This window comes from Bubalus kerabau, chromosome 13 (assembly GCF_029407905.1).
Source record: "Bubalus kerabau isolate K-KA32 ecotype Philippines breed swamp buffalo chromosome 13, PCC_UOA_SB_1v2, whole genome shotgun sequence".
Taxonomy (NCBI): Eukaryota; Metazoa; Chordata; class Mammalia; order Artiodactyla; family Bovidae; genus Bubalus; species Bubalus kerabau.
In genome coordinates, this window is record NC_073636.1 from 11,251,813 (window position 1) to 11,266,003 (window position 14,191).

Here is a 14,191-nt window from a genome sequence, read left to right on the forward strand (position 1 = left end):
CTCAGTGTGTATGCCCAGCAGTGGGATTGCTGGGTCGTATGGCAGTTCTATTTACAGTTTTTTAAGGAATCTCCACACTCTGCTCCATAGTGGCTGTACTAGTTTGCATTCCCACCAACAATGTAAGAGGGTTCCCTTTTCTCCACATTCTCTCCAGCATTTTTTGTTTGTAGACTTTTGGATAGTAGCCATTCTGACCGGCAGGAGATGGTACCTCATGGTGGTTTGGATTTGTATTTTCCTGATAATGAGTGATGTTGAGCATCTTTTCATGTGTTTGTTAGCCATCTGTATGTCTTCTTTGGAGAAATGTCTGTTTAGTTCTTTGGCCCATTTTTTATTGGGTCATTTATTTTTCCAGAATGAGGTGCAGGAGTTGCTTGTATATTTTTGAGATTAATTCTTTGTCAGTTGCTTCATTTGCTATTATTTTCTCCCATTCTGAAGGCTCTCTCTTCACCTTGCTTATAGTTTCCTTCATTGTGCAAAAGCCTTTAAGTTTAATTAGGTCCCATGTGTTTATTTTTGCTTTTATTTCCATTACTCTGGGAGGTGGGTCATAGAGGACCCTGCTGTGATTTATGTTGGAGAGTGTTTTGCCTCTGTTGTCCTCTAGAGGTTTTATAATTTCTGGTCTTATGTTTAGATCTTTAATACATTTTGAGTTTATTTTTGTGTATGGTGTTAGAAAGTGTTCCAGTTTCATTCTTTTACAAGTGGTTGACCAGTTTTCCCAGCACCACTTGTTAAAGAGACTGTCTTTTGTCCATCGTATATTCTTGCCTCCTTTGTCATCGATAAGGTGTCCATAGGTGCATGGATTTATATCTGGGCTTTCTATTTTGTTCCATCGATCTATATTTCTGTCTTTGTGCCAGTACCATACTGTCTTGATGACTGTAGCTTTGTAGTATAGCCTGAGGTCAGGCAGGTTGATTCCTCCAGTTCCATTCTTTCACAAGATTGCTTTGGCTATTCGAGGTTTTTTGTATTTCCATACAAATTGTGATATTATTTGTTCTAGTTCTGTGAAAAATACCATTGGTAGCTTGATAGGGACTGCATTGAATCTATAGATTGCTTTGGGTAGTATACTTATTTTCACTATATTGATTCTTCCGATCCATGAACATGGTATATTTCTCCATCTGTTAGTATCCTCTTTGATTTCTTTCACCAGTGTTTTATAGTTTTCTATATATAGGTCTTTTGTTTCTTTAGGTAGGTATATTCTAAGTATTTTATTCTTTTCATTGCAATGGTGAATGGAATTGTTTCCTTAATTTCTCTTTCTGTTTTCTCATTGTTCGTGTATAGGAATGCAAGGGATTTCTGTGTGTTAATTTTATATCCTGCAACTTTACTGTATTCAATGATTAGCTCTTGTAATTTTCTGGTGGAGTCTTTAGGGTTTTCTATGTAGAGGATCATGTCATCTGCAAACAATGAGAGTTTTACTTCTTCTTTCCCAATCTGGATTCCTTTTATTTCTTTTTCTGCTCTGATTGCTGTGGCCAAAACGTCCAGAACTATGTTGAATAGTAGTGGTGAAAGTGGGCACCCTTGTCTTGTTCCTGACTTTAGGGGAAATGCTTTCAATTTTTCACCACTGAGGATAATGTTTGCTGTGAGTTTGTCATATATAGCTTTTATTATGTTGAGGTATGTTCCTTCTGTTCCTACTTTCTGGAAAGTTTTTATCATAAATGGATGTTGAATTTTGTCAAAGGCTTTCTCTGCATCTATGGAGATAATCATATGATTTTTATCTTTCAATTTGTTAATGTGGTGTATTACATTGATTGATTTGCAGATATTGAAGAATCTTTGCATCCCTGGGATAAAGCCCATTTGGGAATGATGTATGATCTTTTTAATATTTTGTTGGATTCTGTTTGCTAGAATTTTGTTAAGGATCTTTGCATCTATGTTCATCAGTGATATTGGCCTGTAGTTTTCTTTTTTTGTGGGATCTTTGTCAGGTTTTGGTATTCGGGTGATGGTGGCCTCATAGAATGAATTTGGAAGTTTACCTTCCTCTGCAATTTTCTGGAAGAAATTTTTGGTAGAATTCAGCTGTGAAGCCATCTGGTCCTGGGCTTTTGTTTGCTGGAAGATTTCTGATTACAGTTTCGATTTGCGTGCCTGTGAATGGTCTGTTAAGATTTTCTATTTCTTCCTGGTTCAGTTTTGTAAAGTTATACTTTTCTAAGAATTTGTCCATTTCTTCCAAGTTGTCCATTTTTTTGGCATACAATTGCTGATAGTAGTCTCTTATGATCCTTTGTATTTCTGTGTTGTCTGTTGTGATTTCTCCATTTTCATTTCCAATTTTGTTGATTTGATTTTTCTCCCTTTGTTTCTTGATGAGTCTGGCTAATGGTTTGTCAATTTTATTTATCTTCTCAAAGAAACAGCTTTTAGCTTTGTTTATTTTTGCTATGGTCTCTTTTGTTTCTTTTGCATTTCTTTCTGCCCTAATTTTTAAGATTTCTTTCCTTCTACGAACCCTGGGGTTCTTCATTTCCTTTTCTAGTTGCTTTAGGTATAGAGTTAGGATATTTATTTGACTTTTTCCTTGTTTCTTGAGGTAAGCCTGTATTGCTATGAGCTGCCGGGGTCCAGCCCCGGTGGATCCAGGGAATTCGAAGCGGGGACGGCGTTGGCGAGGATCAGGAAACAACTGCTTAATTAAACGTTAATTAAGGATATAAAGAGTAATAGAATAAGGATAGCTCAGTGAGGAAATTCAGTGGAGAAGAGAGGCTGAATAATTCAGCCAGAAGGTGAGAGAAAGAACGACATGGGGAGACCAAGTTTTGGTGAACAAGGCCCGCACTTTATTTTCCAAAGTAGTTTTTATACCTTAAGTTATGCATAGAGGATAATGGGGGAAGGGGTAGAGTCATGCAGCAAGCCAGGCTTTCTTCCTGCAAATTTATCATATGCAAAAGCTTAGGTGATTTGCATCATCTTCTGGCCCGGAGGCCTGTTAATATTTTAAGACCCTTTCTTCAGAAAACTTATTTTTTTCTAAAGGTGATTGGTCAGGAGCCACCCTCCAAAAGCATTAGATAAAGTTGCATTCCTACAGAGCAAAGGTGTGGTGGGCTATAACAAGAAAAAGAATTAACTCAAGGGTCCCAGGTTACAAACATTAAAGCTACTACTTACACCAATTCTATTAATCAATACACTGCCAGGGACACAGCAGGTAAGGGATATGGAAACTTAGCAGCAAACATTGGCCCAACAAGTGAAAATCCCTTCACCAATACAATTTCTGATCAATCTTTTAACTGTTCAAAGCAATCTGTAGACAGTTTAGAACATCTCATGCTTCTCACAGTTGGGAGGCTCTGAGCAATCACATGTGGCCGGAAAAACCTATTCAGGCAGGCTAGAGGACTTCCAAAGGAATTTGTAGGTTGAAACACTATCACACCCAGGAACTTTATTAACTGGAGCTGTAAGTTAACTCTTTTTTCAGAGAGAGGTAGTGGGGGACAGCCCCCCGTAAAGTCAGAGGTGTAGGTGAAAGCACAAAGCAGAAAGTAGGCAGAATCTGGTATTGGGGGGTAGATGCTCGAGAATTTCCAGGGGGACTCCCGAGGCTCGATCCCACCTTTGCGTATGCCGAGCCTCCTTCCTCATGACCTTTGTCATGGGTGGAGCTCCTCACGCTGGCTCCCGGCAGTGATAGAATTCCAGTTGAGCTATTCCAGATCCTGAAAGATGATGCTGTGGAAAGTGCTGCACTCAATATGCAATATGCAATATGCACTCAATATGCAATATGCCGGCTCCCAGCAATGAGCCTTCTCCTTAGCACTGCTTTTACAGTGTCCCATAGGTTCTGAGTTGTTTTTTTTCATTTTCCTTCATTTCTATGCATATTTTTATTTATTTTTTGATTTCTTCTGTGATTTGTTGGTTATTCAGAAGCGTGTTGTTCAGCCTCCATATGTTGGAATTTTTAATAGTTTTTCTCCTGTAATTGACATCTAATCTTAGTGCATTGTGGTCAGAAAAGATGCTTGGAGTGATTTCAATTTTTTTGAATTTACCAAGGCTAGATTTATGACCCAGGATGTGATCTATCCTGGAGAAGGTTTCATGTGCACTTGAGAAAAAGGTGAAATTCATTGTTTTTGGGTGAAATGTCCTATAGATATCATTTAGGTCTAACTAGTCCATTGTATCATTTAAAATTTGTGTTTCCTTGTTAATTTTCTGTTTTGTTGATCTATCCATAGATGTGAGTGGGATATTAAAGTCTCTCACTATTATTGTGCTATTGTTAATTTCCACTTTCATACTTGTTAGCATTTGCCTTACATATTGTGGTGCTCCTGTGTTGGTGAATATATAATTGTTGTATCTTCTTCTTGGATTGATCCATTGGTCACTATGTAGTTTCCTTCTTTGTCTCTTTTCACAGCCTTTATTTTAAAGTCTATTTTATCTGATATGAGTATTGCTACTCCTGCTTTCTTTTGGTCTCTATTTGCATTGAATAACTTTTTCTAGCCCTTCACTTTCAGTCTGTATGTGTCCCCTGTTTTGAGGTGGGTCTTTTGTAGACAACATATATAGGGGTCTAGTTTTTGTATCCATTCAGCCAGTCTTTGTCTTTTGGTTGGGGCATTCAACCCATTTACATTTAAGTTACTTATTGATAAGTATGATCCCGTTGCCATTTACTTTGTTGTTTTGGGTTTGAGTTTGTACACCCTTTATGTGTTTCCTGTCTAGAGAAGATCCTTTAGCATTTGTTGAAGAGCTGATTGATGGTGCTGAATTCTCTCAGCTTTTGCTTGTCTGTAAAGCTTTTGATTTCTCCTTCATATTTGAATGAGCTCCTTGCTGGGTACAGTAATCTGGGTTGTAGTTTTTTCTCTTTCATCACTTTAAGTATGTCCTGCCATTCCCTTCTGGCCTGAAGACTTTCTCTCGAAAGATCAGCTGTTATCCATATGGGAATCCTCTTGTGTGTTCTTTGTTGTTTTTCTCTTGCTGCTTTTAATATGTGTTCTTTGTGTTTGATCTTTGTTAATTTGATGAATATGTGTCTTGGGGTGTTTTGCTTGGTTTATCCTGTTTGGGACTCTCTGGGTTTCTTGGACTTGGATGACTATTTCCTTTCCCATTTTAGGGAAGTTTTCAACTATTATCACCTCAAGTATTTTCTCATGGCCTTTCTTTTTGCCTTCTTCTTTGGGGGCTCTCTGATTCGAATGTTGGGGCGTTTAGCATCGTCCCAGAGGTCTTTGAGGTTGTCCTCGTTTCTTTTAATTCGTTTTTCTTTTTTCCTCTCTGCTTCATTTATTTCTACCATTCTATCTTCTATGTCACTTATCCTATTTTATGCCTCTGCTACTCTACTGTTGGTTCCCTCCAGAGTGTTTTTGATCTCATTTATTGCATTATTCATTATTGACTGACTCTTTTTTATTTCTTCTAGGTCCTTGTTAAACATTTCTTGCATTTTCTCAATCCTTGTCTCCAGGCTATTTATCTGTAATTCCATTTTGTTTTCAAGATTTTGGATCATTTTTACTGTCATTATTCTGAATTCTTTTTCAAGTAGACTCCCTATCTCCTCCTCTTTTGTTTGGTTTGGTGGGCATTTATCATGTTCCTTTACCTGCTGAGTATTTCTCTGCTTTTTCATCTTGTTTCGATTGCTGTGTTTGGGGTGGCCTTTCAGTATTCTGGCAGTTTGTGGTTCCTCTTTATTGTGGAGGTTCCTCACTGTGGGTGGGATTGAACAATTGGCTTGTCAAGGTTTCCTGGTTAGGGAAGCTTGTGTCGGTGTTCTGGTGGGTGGAGCTGGATTTCTTCTGTCTGGAGTGCAATGAAATGTCCAGTAGTGAGCTTTGAGATGTCTATGGGTTTGGTGTGATTTGGGCAGCCTGTATATTGAAGTTCAGGGCTATGTTCCTGCGTTGCTGGAGAATTTGCATGGCTTGTCTTGCTCTGGAACTTGTTGGCTCTTGGGTGGTGCTTGGTTTCAGTGCAGGTATGGAGGCTTTTGGATGAGCTCTTATCGATTAATGTTCCCAGGAGTCAGCAGTTCCCTGGTGTTCTCAGGTTTTGGACTTAAGCCTCTTGCCTCTGGTTTTCAGTCTTATTCTTACAGTAGCCTCAGGACTTCTCCATCTATACAGCATGAATGATAAAACATCTAGGTTAATGATGAAAATCTCCTCCACAGTGAGGAACACCCAGAGAGGTTCACAGAGTTACATGGAGAATAGAAGAGGGCAAAGGGAGGTAGAGGTGACCAGGAGGAGAAGAGGGGGAATCAAAAGGGGAGAGAGCAAGCTGGCCAGTAATCAGTTCCCTATGTGCTCTCCACAGTCTGGACCCCTTGGAGAGGTTCACGGAGTTACAAAGAGAAGAGAAGAGGGATGAAGGAGACAGAGGTGACCAGGAGGATAAAAGGGTGAATGAAAATGAGACAGACAGATCCAGGCACTAATCAGGTCCCTAAGTGTTCTCCACAGCCTGGAACACACAAAGAGATTCATAGAGTTGGGTAGAGAAAAGAAGGGGGAGGGAGGACATAGAGTCGACCTGGTGGAGACAAAGCAGAGTAAAAAAGGCGAGACAGCAATCAAGCCAAGAATCACACTCCCACGTAAAAATGGGTACTGAAGATTGGGTTCTTAAAGGTACAAACTTGATAACAAATACCAAAAAGCAAAGATTAAAAATCTAGAGTAGAGGTTAGACTCTGAAAAATACAATATTAAAAAACCAAAGCAAAGTCACAAAAATTATAAAAAATATATATATGAAGTTTGCTTTAAAAATAGGGTCTTTTTTTATTTTGCAAGGTAATAGTAGGTTATAAAAATGAAAATTAAAGGAGTAATGTCAGGGGACGTTCAGCTTTAAGGGATCCAATATGTTATTCTTTTCTTTTGTGTTCCATTTCTCAAGGATTTTCTATTCCTCATCAGTTGCTGCAGGAACGAGCAGAGCTGCACGCAGTTCCTGGGACTGAGATCCTGAGAAAGGGCACCTGCTTGGTCCTTTCAGTGACTCCCTCCAGTGACCTCACTGAAATGTGATCTGCTCAGTTATGCCCCTCTCACTCAGGACATGCAATTCTTTCTGGCCCTTCAAAGATTGTTATTTGCTTGGCTTTGTTTTTGCCTTTTTTTTTTTTTTTTTTTTACTGCCTAAAGCTGCCTTGGATGAAGATATATAAACATGCTTTTTTGCAAACAAAGCACCTTTGTTTCACTCGAGACTTGGGTCCCCTGCATCCCTCTTCTTGTTGACTCCAGTCCCCAGGTCCCGGTCTACAAAGACCATGACAGAGTAATACAGGACTTTAAACTAAAATTTAAATATTTATATAATAATAATAGTATAAATATATTTAGGAATTTCTCTGGAGCTGTTGTGGGCAGTGTGGGGTCAGTTCAGTTCCAGATAGTTACTTGGTCCGGCTTATACTTCTCAAGATCTATAGGCCCCTTCCAATGTAGTCGCTGCTAACTACAGGGTTTTAATCTGTTGCACCTGTCACTTCCAAAGCGGTTCCCTCTGTTTATTTTAGCTTCTTCGATTTGCTGTTCTCTTCAGTGTCTAATTTCTGTCCTGACACAAGGGAGCGAAGGTGGTTACTTATATAGGCTCACTTGTGCAGTACTGCTGTGGGGACAGAGGAACACTGCCAACAAATATCACTGGCACGTGTGGGGAGTGCTTGCAGTGTCTCGGCCACACTGGGTTTGCCCTTGCTCATGGCACGTGCACTTTCCCACTCTACACTTCTCCGGCTCTAGGTTGGTCTGCTGGGGAACTATCTGAGGCGGGCCCTGGGTTGCGTGCACTTCTGAGGTCTAAGCCGCTCAGGTTCAGGTTCTCAGGTAGTCCACAAAGGGGCAGACTTGGTTGGGCCTGCGTTTTGTGCCCTTCCCAGGTCCGAGCAGCTCAGGCGACCAGGTGCTTGGCGAGCGCTGTCTCCCCAGGTGGGGAATGCATCTTACCACCTCCCTGGTCCAGCCACTCGGTTTCCTGGGTGGCAGCGGGTGCGCCCATCTCCAGTGTGTCGTATGTCTCTTCTGGGGAGCTGATCTCTGGCTGTGACCCTCCCGGCAGAAGTCAACCATCCAGAATCCCAAGGGGTTTTGGTTAGTGACTGGGTGCCTGCTTGCAGCTTGGTAGAGGATGCCTCTCTGGGGCTGAGTTTGCCTCTTTCCAGCTCTGGGTGCCCCGCTCCTGCCTCCCTGTCTCCAGTGGGAGATGGGCCGATCCGCAGCTGGCTAGCTCTCCTCTGGTATTTGCTCAGTCCTTTGTTTTCTGAGCGGGCCTGGCAGTGCCTTAGGTTAGGGCTTTTCTCAGGATAGTTCTCTCTCTCTCTCTTTTTTTCTCTGTCTCTCTCTGGCTATCCCACAGTTTGGGTTGCTATCTCATGTTAATTCCCTCAGATTGCCCCCTCAGGGCATTCAGGCCCAGTCCTTACCCTAAGCAATGCAGCCTGTGCCTCCCTGTTCAGCCCGCACTTGCTGCTGCCGGATGCAAGCTCTGGGAGTTCCGGTTAGGCGCGTGATCTGTGGGTTTTATTTATTTATGTATTTATTTTTCCTCCGGGTTATGTTGTCCTCTGAGATTCCAAAACTCCCCACAGACCCGCCAGTGAGAGTGTTTCCTGGTGTTTGGAAACTTCTCCCCTTTTTAGACTCCCTCCCTGGGATGGATCTCTGGCCCCTACCTCTTTTGTCTCTCTTTTTATCTTTTATATTTTGTCCTACCTCCTTTTGAAGACAGTGGGCTGCCTTTCTGGGTGCCTGATGTCCTCTGCCAGCATTCAGAGTTGTTTTGTGGAATTTGCTCAGCGTTCAAATGTTCTTTCATTGAACTTGAGAGGAAGAAAGTGGTCTGCCCATCCTATTCCTCTGCCATCTTAGGACTGCCCCCACCCCAAAACACACACACACACATTATTTTTAAGAAACTTTATTAATTTCAGTGTTTACAGATGTTAAATTACCATGTCAATTCTTTGTTATACATGTGGAACTAACATGTAAATTCTTCCATATAGAAAAGTTAGTCCTTGTGGTTACTTGATTTTTTTCATTGGTTTTTTCTTTCCCAATGTGAATATTGAGTCCTTCTTGATCATCATAAATGTATTTGAAAACTTTTAAACCTTCAACTTAGGTAATCATAGTTTTACTCCTTTTTTTTTTTTTTTTTTGTATCTAGGTCATTCCTTTCATCTTTACCTGCCATTCCAGAAGATATAGATAGGAAGTTAGAGTTGTTAGTGTGCTGTTTACAGGGAAAGAAGCAGTAAATCATGTGAATGTTCAAATAGGGTTGTAAAAAATTCATTTATTCTTACATGAAGGATAATTGCTTTCCAAAATTTTGTTGTTTTCTGAAAGACATCAACAAGAATCAGTCGTAGGTTCACCCAGGTCCCCTCCCTCCCAAACCCCCTCCAATCTCCCTCTCCATCCCACCCTTCTAGATTGTTGCAGAGCCCCTCTTTGAGTTCCCTGAGTGATAGAGCAAATTCCCATTGGCTATCTATTTTACATATGGAATTGTAAGTTTTCATGTTACTCTTGCCATCCATCTCACCCTCTCCCCTCTTCCCCTTCCCCCGTGTCTCTAAGTCGGTTCTGTCTGTTTCTCCATTGCTGCCCTGCAAATACATTTGTAAGTACCATCTTTCTAGATTCCATACATGTGCATTAGTATATGATATTTATATTTCTCTTTCTGACTTACTTCACTATGTATAATAGGCTCTAGGTTCATCCAGGTGGATGAACTGACTCAAATGCATTCCTTTTTACAGCTGAGTAATGTTCCTTTGTATATATGTACCACCGCTTCTTCATCCATTCATCTGTCAGTGGCCATCTAGGTTGCTTCCCTGTTCTAGCTATCATAAACAGCGCTGCAGTGAACGTCGGAGTGCATGTGTCTTTTTCCATTTTGGTTTCCTCAGGGTGTACTCCTGGGAGTGGGATTGCTGGGGCATATGGTGGTTTTATTCCTAGTTTCTTAAGGAACCTGCATACCGTCTTCCATAGTGGTTGTGTCAATTTACCTTGCCACCAGCAGTGCAGGAGGGTTCCATTTTCCCCACACCCTCTCTGGCATTCATTGTTTGTAGACTTTCTGATGATGGCCATTCTGACTGGTGTGAGGTGTTATCTCATTGTGGCTGAGCGGTAAAGATCTGCCTTCAGTGGGAGACCTGGATTTCCTCCCTGAGTCGAGACGGAGGCCATGACAACCCACTCCAGTATTCTTGCCTGGAGAATCCAATGGACAGGGAAGCCTGGAAGGCTTCATTCTTAGGGTGGCACAGAGTTGAACATGACTGAAGCTACTAAGCAGCAGCAGAGGTAGCAGACTTTTGGATGATGGCCATTCTGCCTGGTGTGAGGTGGTATCTCACTGTAGTTTTGATTTTCATTTCTATTTTGGTTTTTTACCAAATTGATGTTGACAAGATAGTGCTTGAAGCTTGAAAATATTACTACATTTGGATTGTCGAGTTGATCTGCAAGGAACATTTCAAGAGAAGCAAAAGCATGGAAAATAGTAATAAATATGTGGGGCTAAAATAACAGCAGTTAGCTTTAGTGATGTTTTAGTAAGTGCAAACCATTTTGGATAGCTTAAGTAGCACGTGCAGAGTACCTTTATGGCAGCCGTACTTGAAGTCACATAAAGTAACGGTACCCAGTTTGAAGGTGGCAGCTATGGAAGGAGATAAGAAGGGCCTGGTCTCTTAGATGTGGCAGCCACTGCTTGGTGATGCAGCACCATGTTTGAATTCAGCATCCTGGTTCTGTCACTTAGCAACTGTGGGATCTTGGCAACCCTGTCTTAACCAGGTTAAAACTAGGGTATTTCTTCAAAAGGGATTAGGAACTCTTCATGCAACTCAGTGTTATCATTCATTCTAGCAGAGTATCTCTGAGATCCTTCCACAGAAGTATGTGGATCATTTACCTGGAACTGCTGGTCAAAGAGGAAAAAAGACATTAAATGGACAAGTAGAAGGTAAGAACTGTGTTTTACAGAAAAATCATTTGACAGAATGTTGATTGAAAATGGGAATGCTGATACATTCTAATAGGCAAAGAAAATCACCTGTCAGATGGGTAGTGAGAAAAAAGATGAGAAAAGGAGGGCAATTATGTATCTTATCAGGTACCACAGAGTACATTGAGAATCCAGTTTAAGGAGCTAAATTATTAGTTCTTAGACTTACTTCGTGGTCCAATGTTTAAGACTTTGTCCGGTTAAGACTGTCCAATGCAGGTGGTGCAGTTCTGATCCCTGCTCAGGGAATTAAGATTCCATGTGACACATGACCAGAAACAAATGATTTAGTTCTGTTTCAAGATACTCTACGACCTAAGGAAGGTCAAGAAATAAGAAGCAAGAGGGAATGATGGATGAGAGAGACAGAGGGTACAGGGAGGAAATGAAGAAAAGGAAGCACAGGTCTGTGGGGGAAGGGGACAATAAATAATGAAGGTCTTTAGATCAAGGGAGAGTATTTGACACGGATGATGAATTCAAAGTGAGCTTCTGGCACCAAAACTTGTCAGAGAAGAACAGCAAAGTTCTCACCTCTTCCTGTTTACTTGTTATTAGGAAGACGTTCAGAACTGTGGTCCCTGGGCGTGCAGAGTGGTGTGTCATCCTCTGCCCAGAAGCATGGGCATAGGTGCTCAGCTGTAATGTGTGCAAATTGGTGTCATACAAAATGTTGCTGCTTTCCAGCATGGTGTCACATGGGACAAAATAAGAGAGCTGGAAAGGAGAGAGTAGGGGGCGTGATGGAGAGACCAAGGATCCCACAGCCTCATAGAGAGTCCACTGGAAGGTTTCCAACTTCTAATACCATTTCAGTTTGGGGGGACGTGTTCATGTGAGGAAACAGAGGCTGAGATTTCAGGAGAATGAATTAAGTTGAAGTCATGTAGAAGCAGACTCCGTGTAGACCAGCATTTCTCAAATTTTAATTAGTCACTTGGGGACCATGTGTGAAGTGCACATGCTGAGCAGGAGGTCTGAGATTCTGTGTTCCTAACAAGCTCTCTGAGTAGCAAGGGTGTAGCCTTGCATATAGAGAAATCTGGAAGAAGAGCATTGGATAGTGCAGGACAGAACAGGATCAAGGAAAAGCAGTATTTTGTGTTTCTGAGCGTGTTTATAGCCAGAGGGAAGCAAAGAGTTGAAGTAGCAGTTATAGGTGTAAGATACCATTGCTAAGCAAAGAGGGAGAAAGAAATGGTAGGTGTCAGGGAACATTTAACTTTAGGACTCCTGTATGTTGTTTTCTGTTTCTCATGAACCCTCTGTTCCTTATCAGTTCCTGGTATACAGGAACGAGTGGAGCCGCACGCTGTTCCCAGGACTGAGGTCATGGGACGGAATGCATACGTGGATTTCCTTTGGTAACTTCTACCCTACAGTAACACTGTTTAGTCACGACCCTCTTACTCAAGATATGGATTGTCTTCTGGCCTTGTGACGATTGTTATTCTTTGTTATTCCCTTGGTAACGGTTGTTATACGTCTGGTTTTTGTTCTTTTCTTAACTTTATTTTTTTGCCTAAACCTTCCTTCTATAACAATATATAAACTCACACAAACATGAATAATGCACCCTTGTTCCACTAGAGACTTGGGTCCCCCGTGTTCTTCTTTCTCTCTCTGGCTAGGTCTTTGGAGTATGGAGTCCTGCTGAGCTCACTTTCCTGCCCGGGCTTTCAAGACCTCCTTGAGAAGGATGCCCTGTGTCTTAGTGAGCGGTACTAGCCCTATTCTAGGGCCTTATTGGTTTTCCACATAACCCAGGGAATATTAGTCTCTCTCTTTTGCTTTCTTTTTGTTGACTCCGGTCCACCAGGCCCCAGTCTGTAAAGAAGACCACAGGTAGGGATGATCCATAGAAAGGATGTCAAGGGGGAAGATTTAAGTCCACAGATCCAGTGATCACCATTTAGAGAGGAGAGGATCTAGTGAAAGGACAAAGGGAGGAAAGGAAGGCCGTAGGGAGGTGAGTTTGGAGTTGATGAGGACACTTGAGAGAACTCCTTCTAGATGACTTCAGTGTATTTACCCTGAAAAGAGATAAGATCATTATTGCTCCAGAGAATCCTGGAGGTGGGAGGGGGTGCTAGAAGTGGGGGAAACAGCAGCCCCTCTGAGTAACTCTTAGGCATCAAAGATATATGTTGTACTGGTATTTGTTATTCAAATCAGATTAATTTGTAAAAGGAGGCATTGACTTTTTTTTTTATAAAGATAGCTGATTCTTTGAAAGTTGTTTCATAGAAATCCTTTGAAGTATTAACACGATATACCAAACTAAACTAAATTTTGAAGCCAAACAGATTAATAGGGTTCATTCCCTAAATGTAGAAATACTTTTAATAAATACTACACTGATTTTGAAACATGCAAGATTTTTAATTTCTAATAATTCTGTGGCAATTAAATATATTATTTCCTTTTTGATAATTATATTTAAATATTGAGAATTTATTATACATTATTTCCTAGATGTGTCTTACATACCTTCCTGCATGAGTGGTTTGAGAAACTTTAAGATGGCTAGACTAGAGGAGCCAAGACAAGTAGGCATTCCAGTAGCCCACATGGATATGGAAAAAAAAATGAATATTTTTATGAGCCATTTTTCTACAAGTGTATATCCAGGCTAATCAGTTCATTACTCTGTCTTTGATGAGAAATGAATCATACATTCTGGTGAACTGTCATCCCAGCTGTGCACTTCTTAAATGACTGGACAGATTGAAGAACATGAGAAACACTTATTGCATAATGGTGGAAATGATAACTGCTGTGTTGCATTCAAGATGTGCTGTTACATTTTACCATCAGCTTTCACGTTTATCTTCTTGGGTTCATGACTTGCTCCTCTGATTCAGATCCACTTTCTCCTCATCAGTCAGCACATTCACATTGGTCTGTGTGCACTTTAATGTTTTATAAAGCCATTGAAAACGTAATGTTACTTTTGAAATCTTAACTGCATGTTTTGGTGAACCTGTATTCCTATTTTTTCTTCACTATCTTTAGTGGATTCCTATGTCTGTCTTACCAGTGTCCTAAGATCCCCCTAAAAACAAGACACTAAAACTGAATGTATTCAGTGCCAAAGCTG

At 40.9% G+C, this 14,191-nt stretch overlaps 1 protein-coding gene across 1 annotated transcript in view; it reads left to right on the forward strand.

Annotated features, from left to right (window-relative positions):
- LOC129626154 (ankyrin repeat domain-containing protein 26-like) overlaps window positions 1-14,191 on the forward strand; it is an 87,858-nt gene that overhangs the window by 29,175 nt on the left and 44,492 nt on the right. Inside the window, 1 exon segment of the mRNA XM_055545362.1 lies at window positions 10,953-11,049. Coding sequence (XP_055401337.1) covers window positions 10,953-11,049 — 97 coding nt within the window.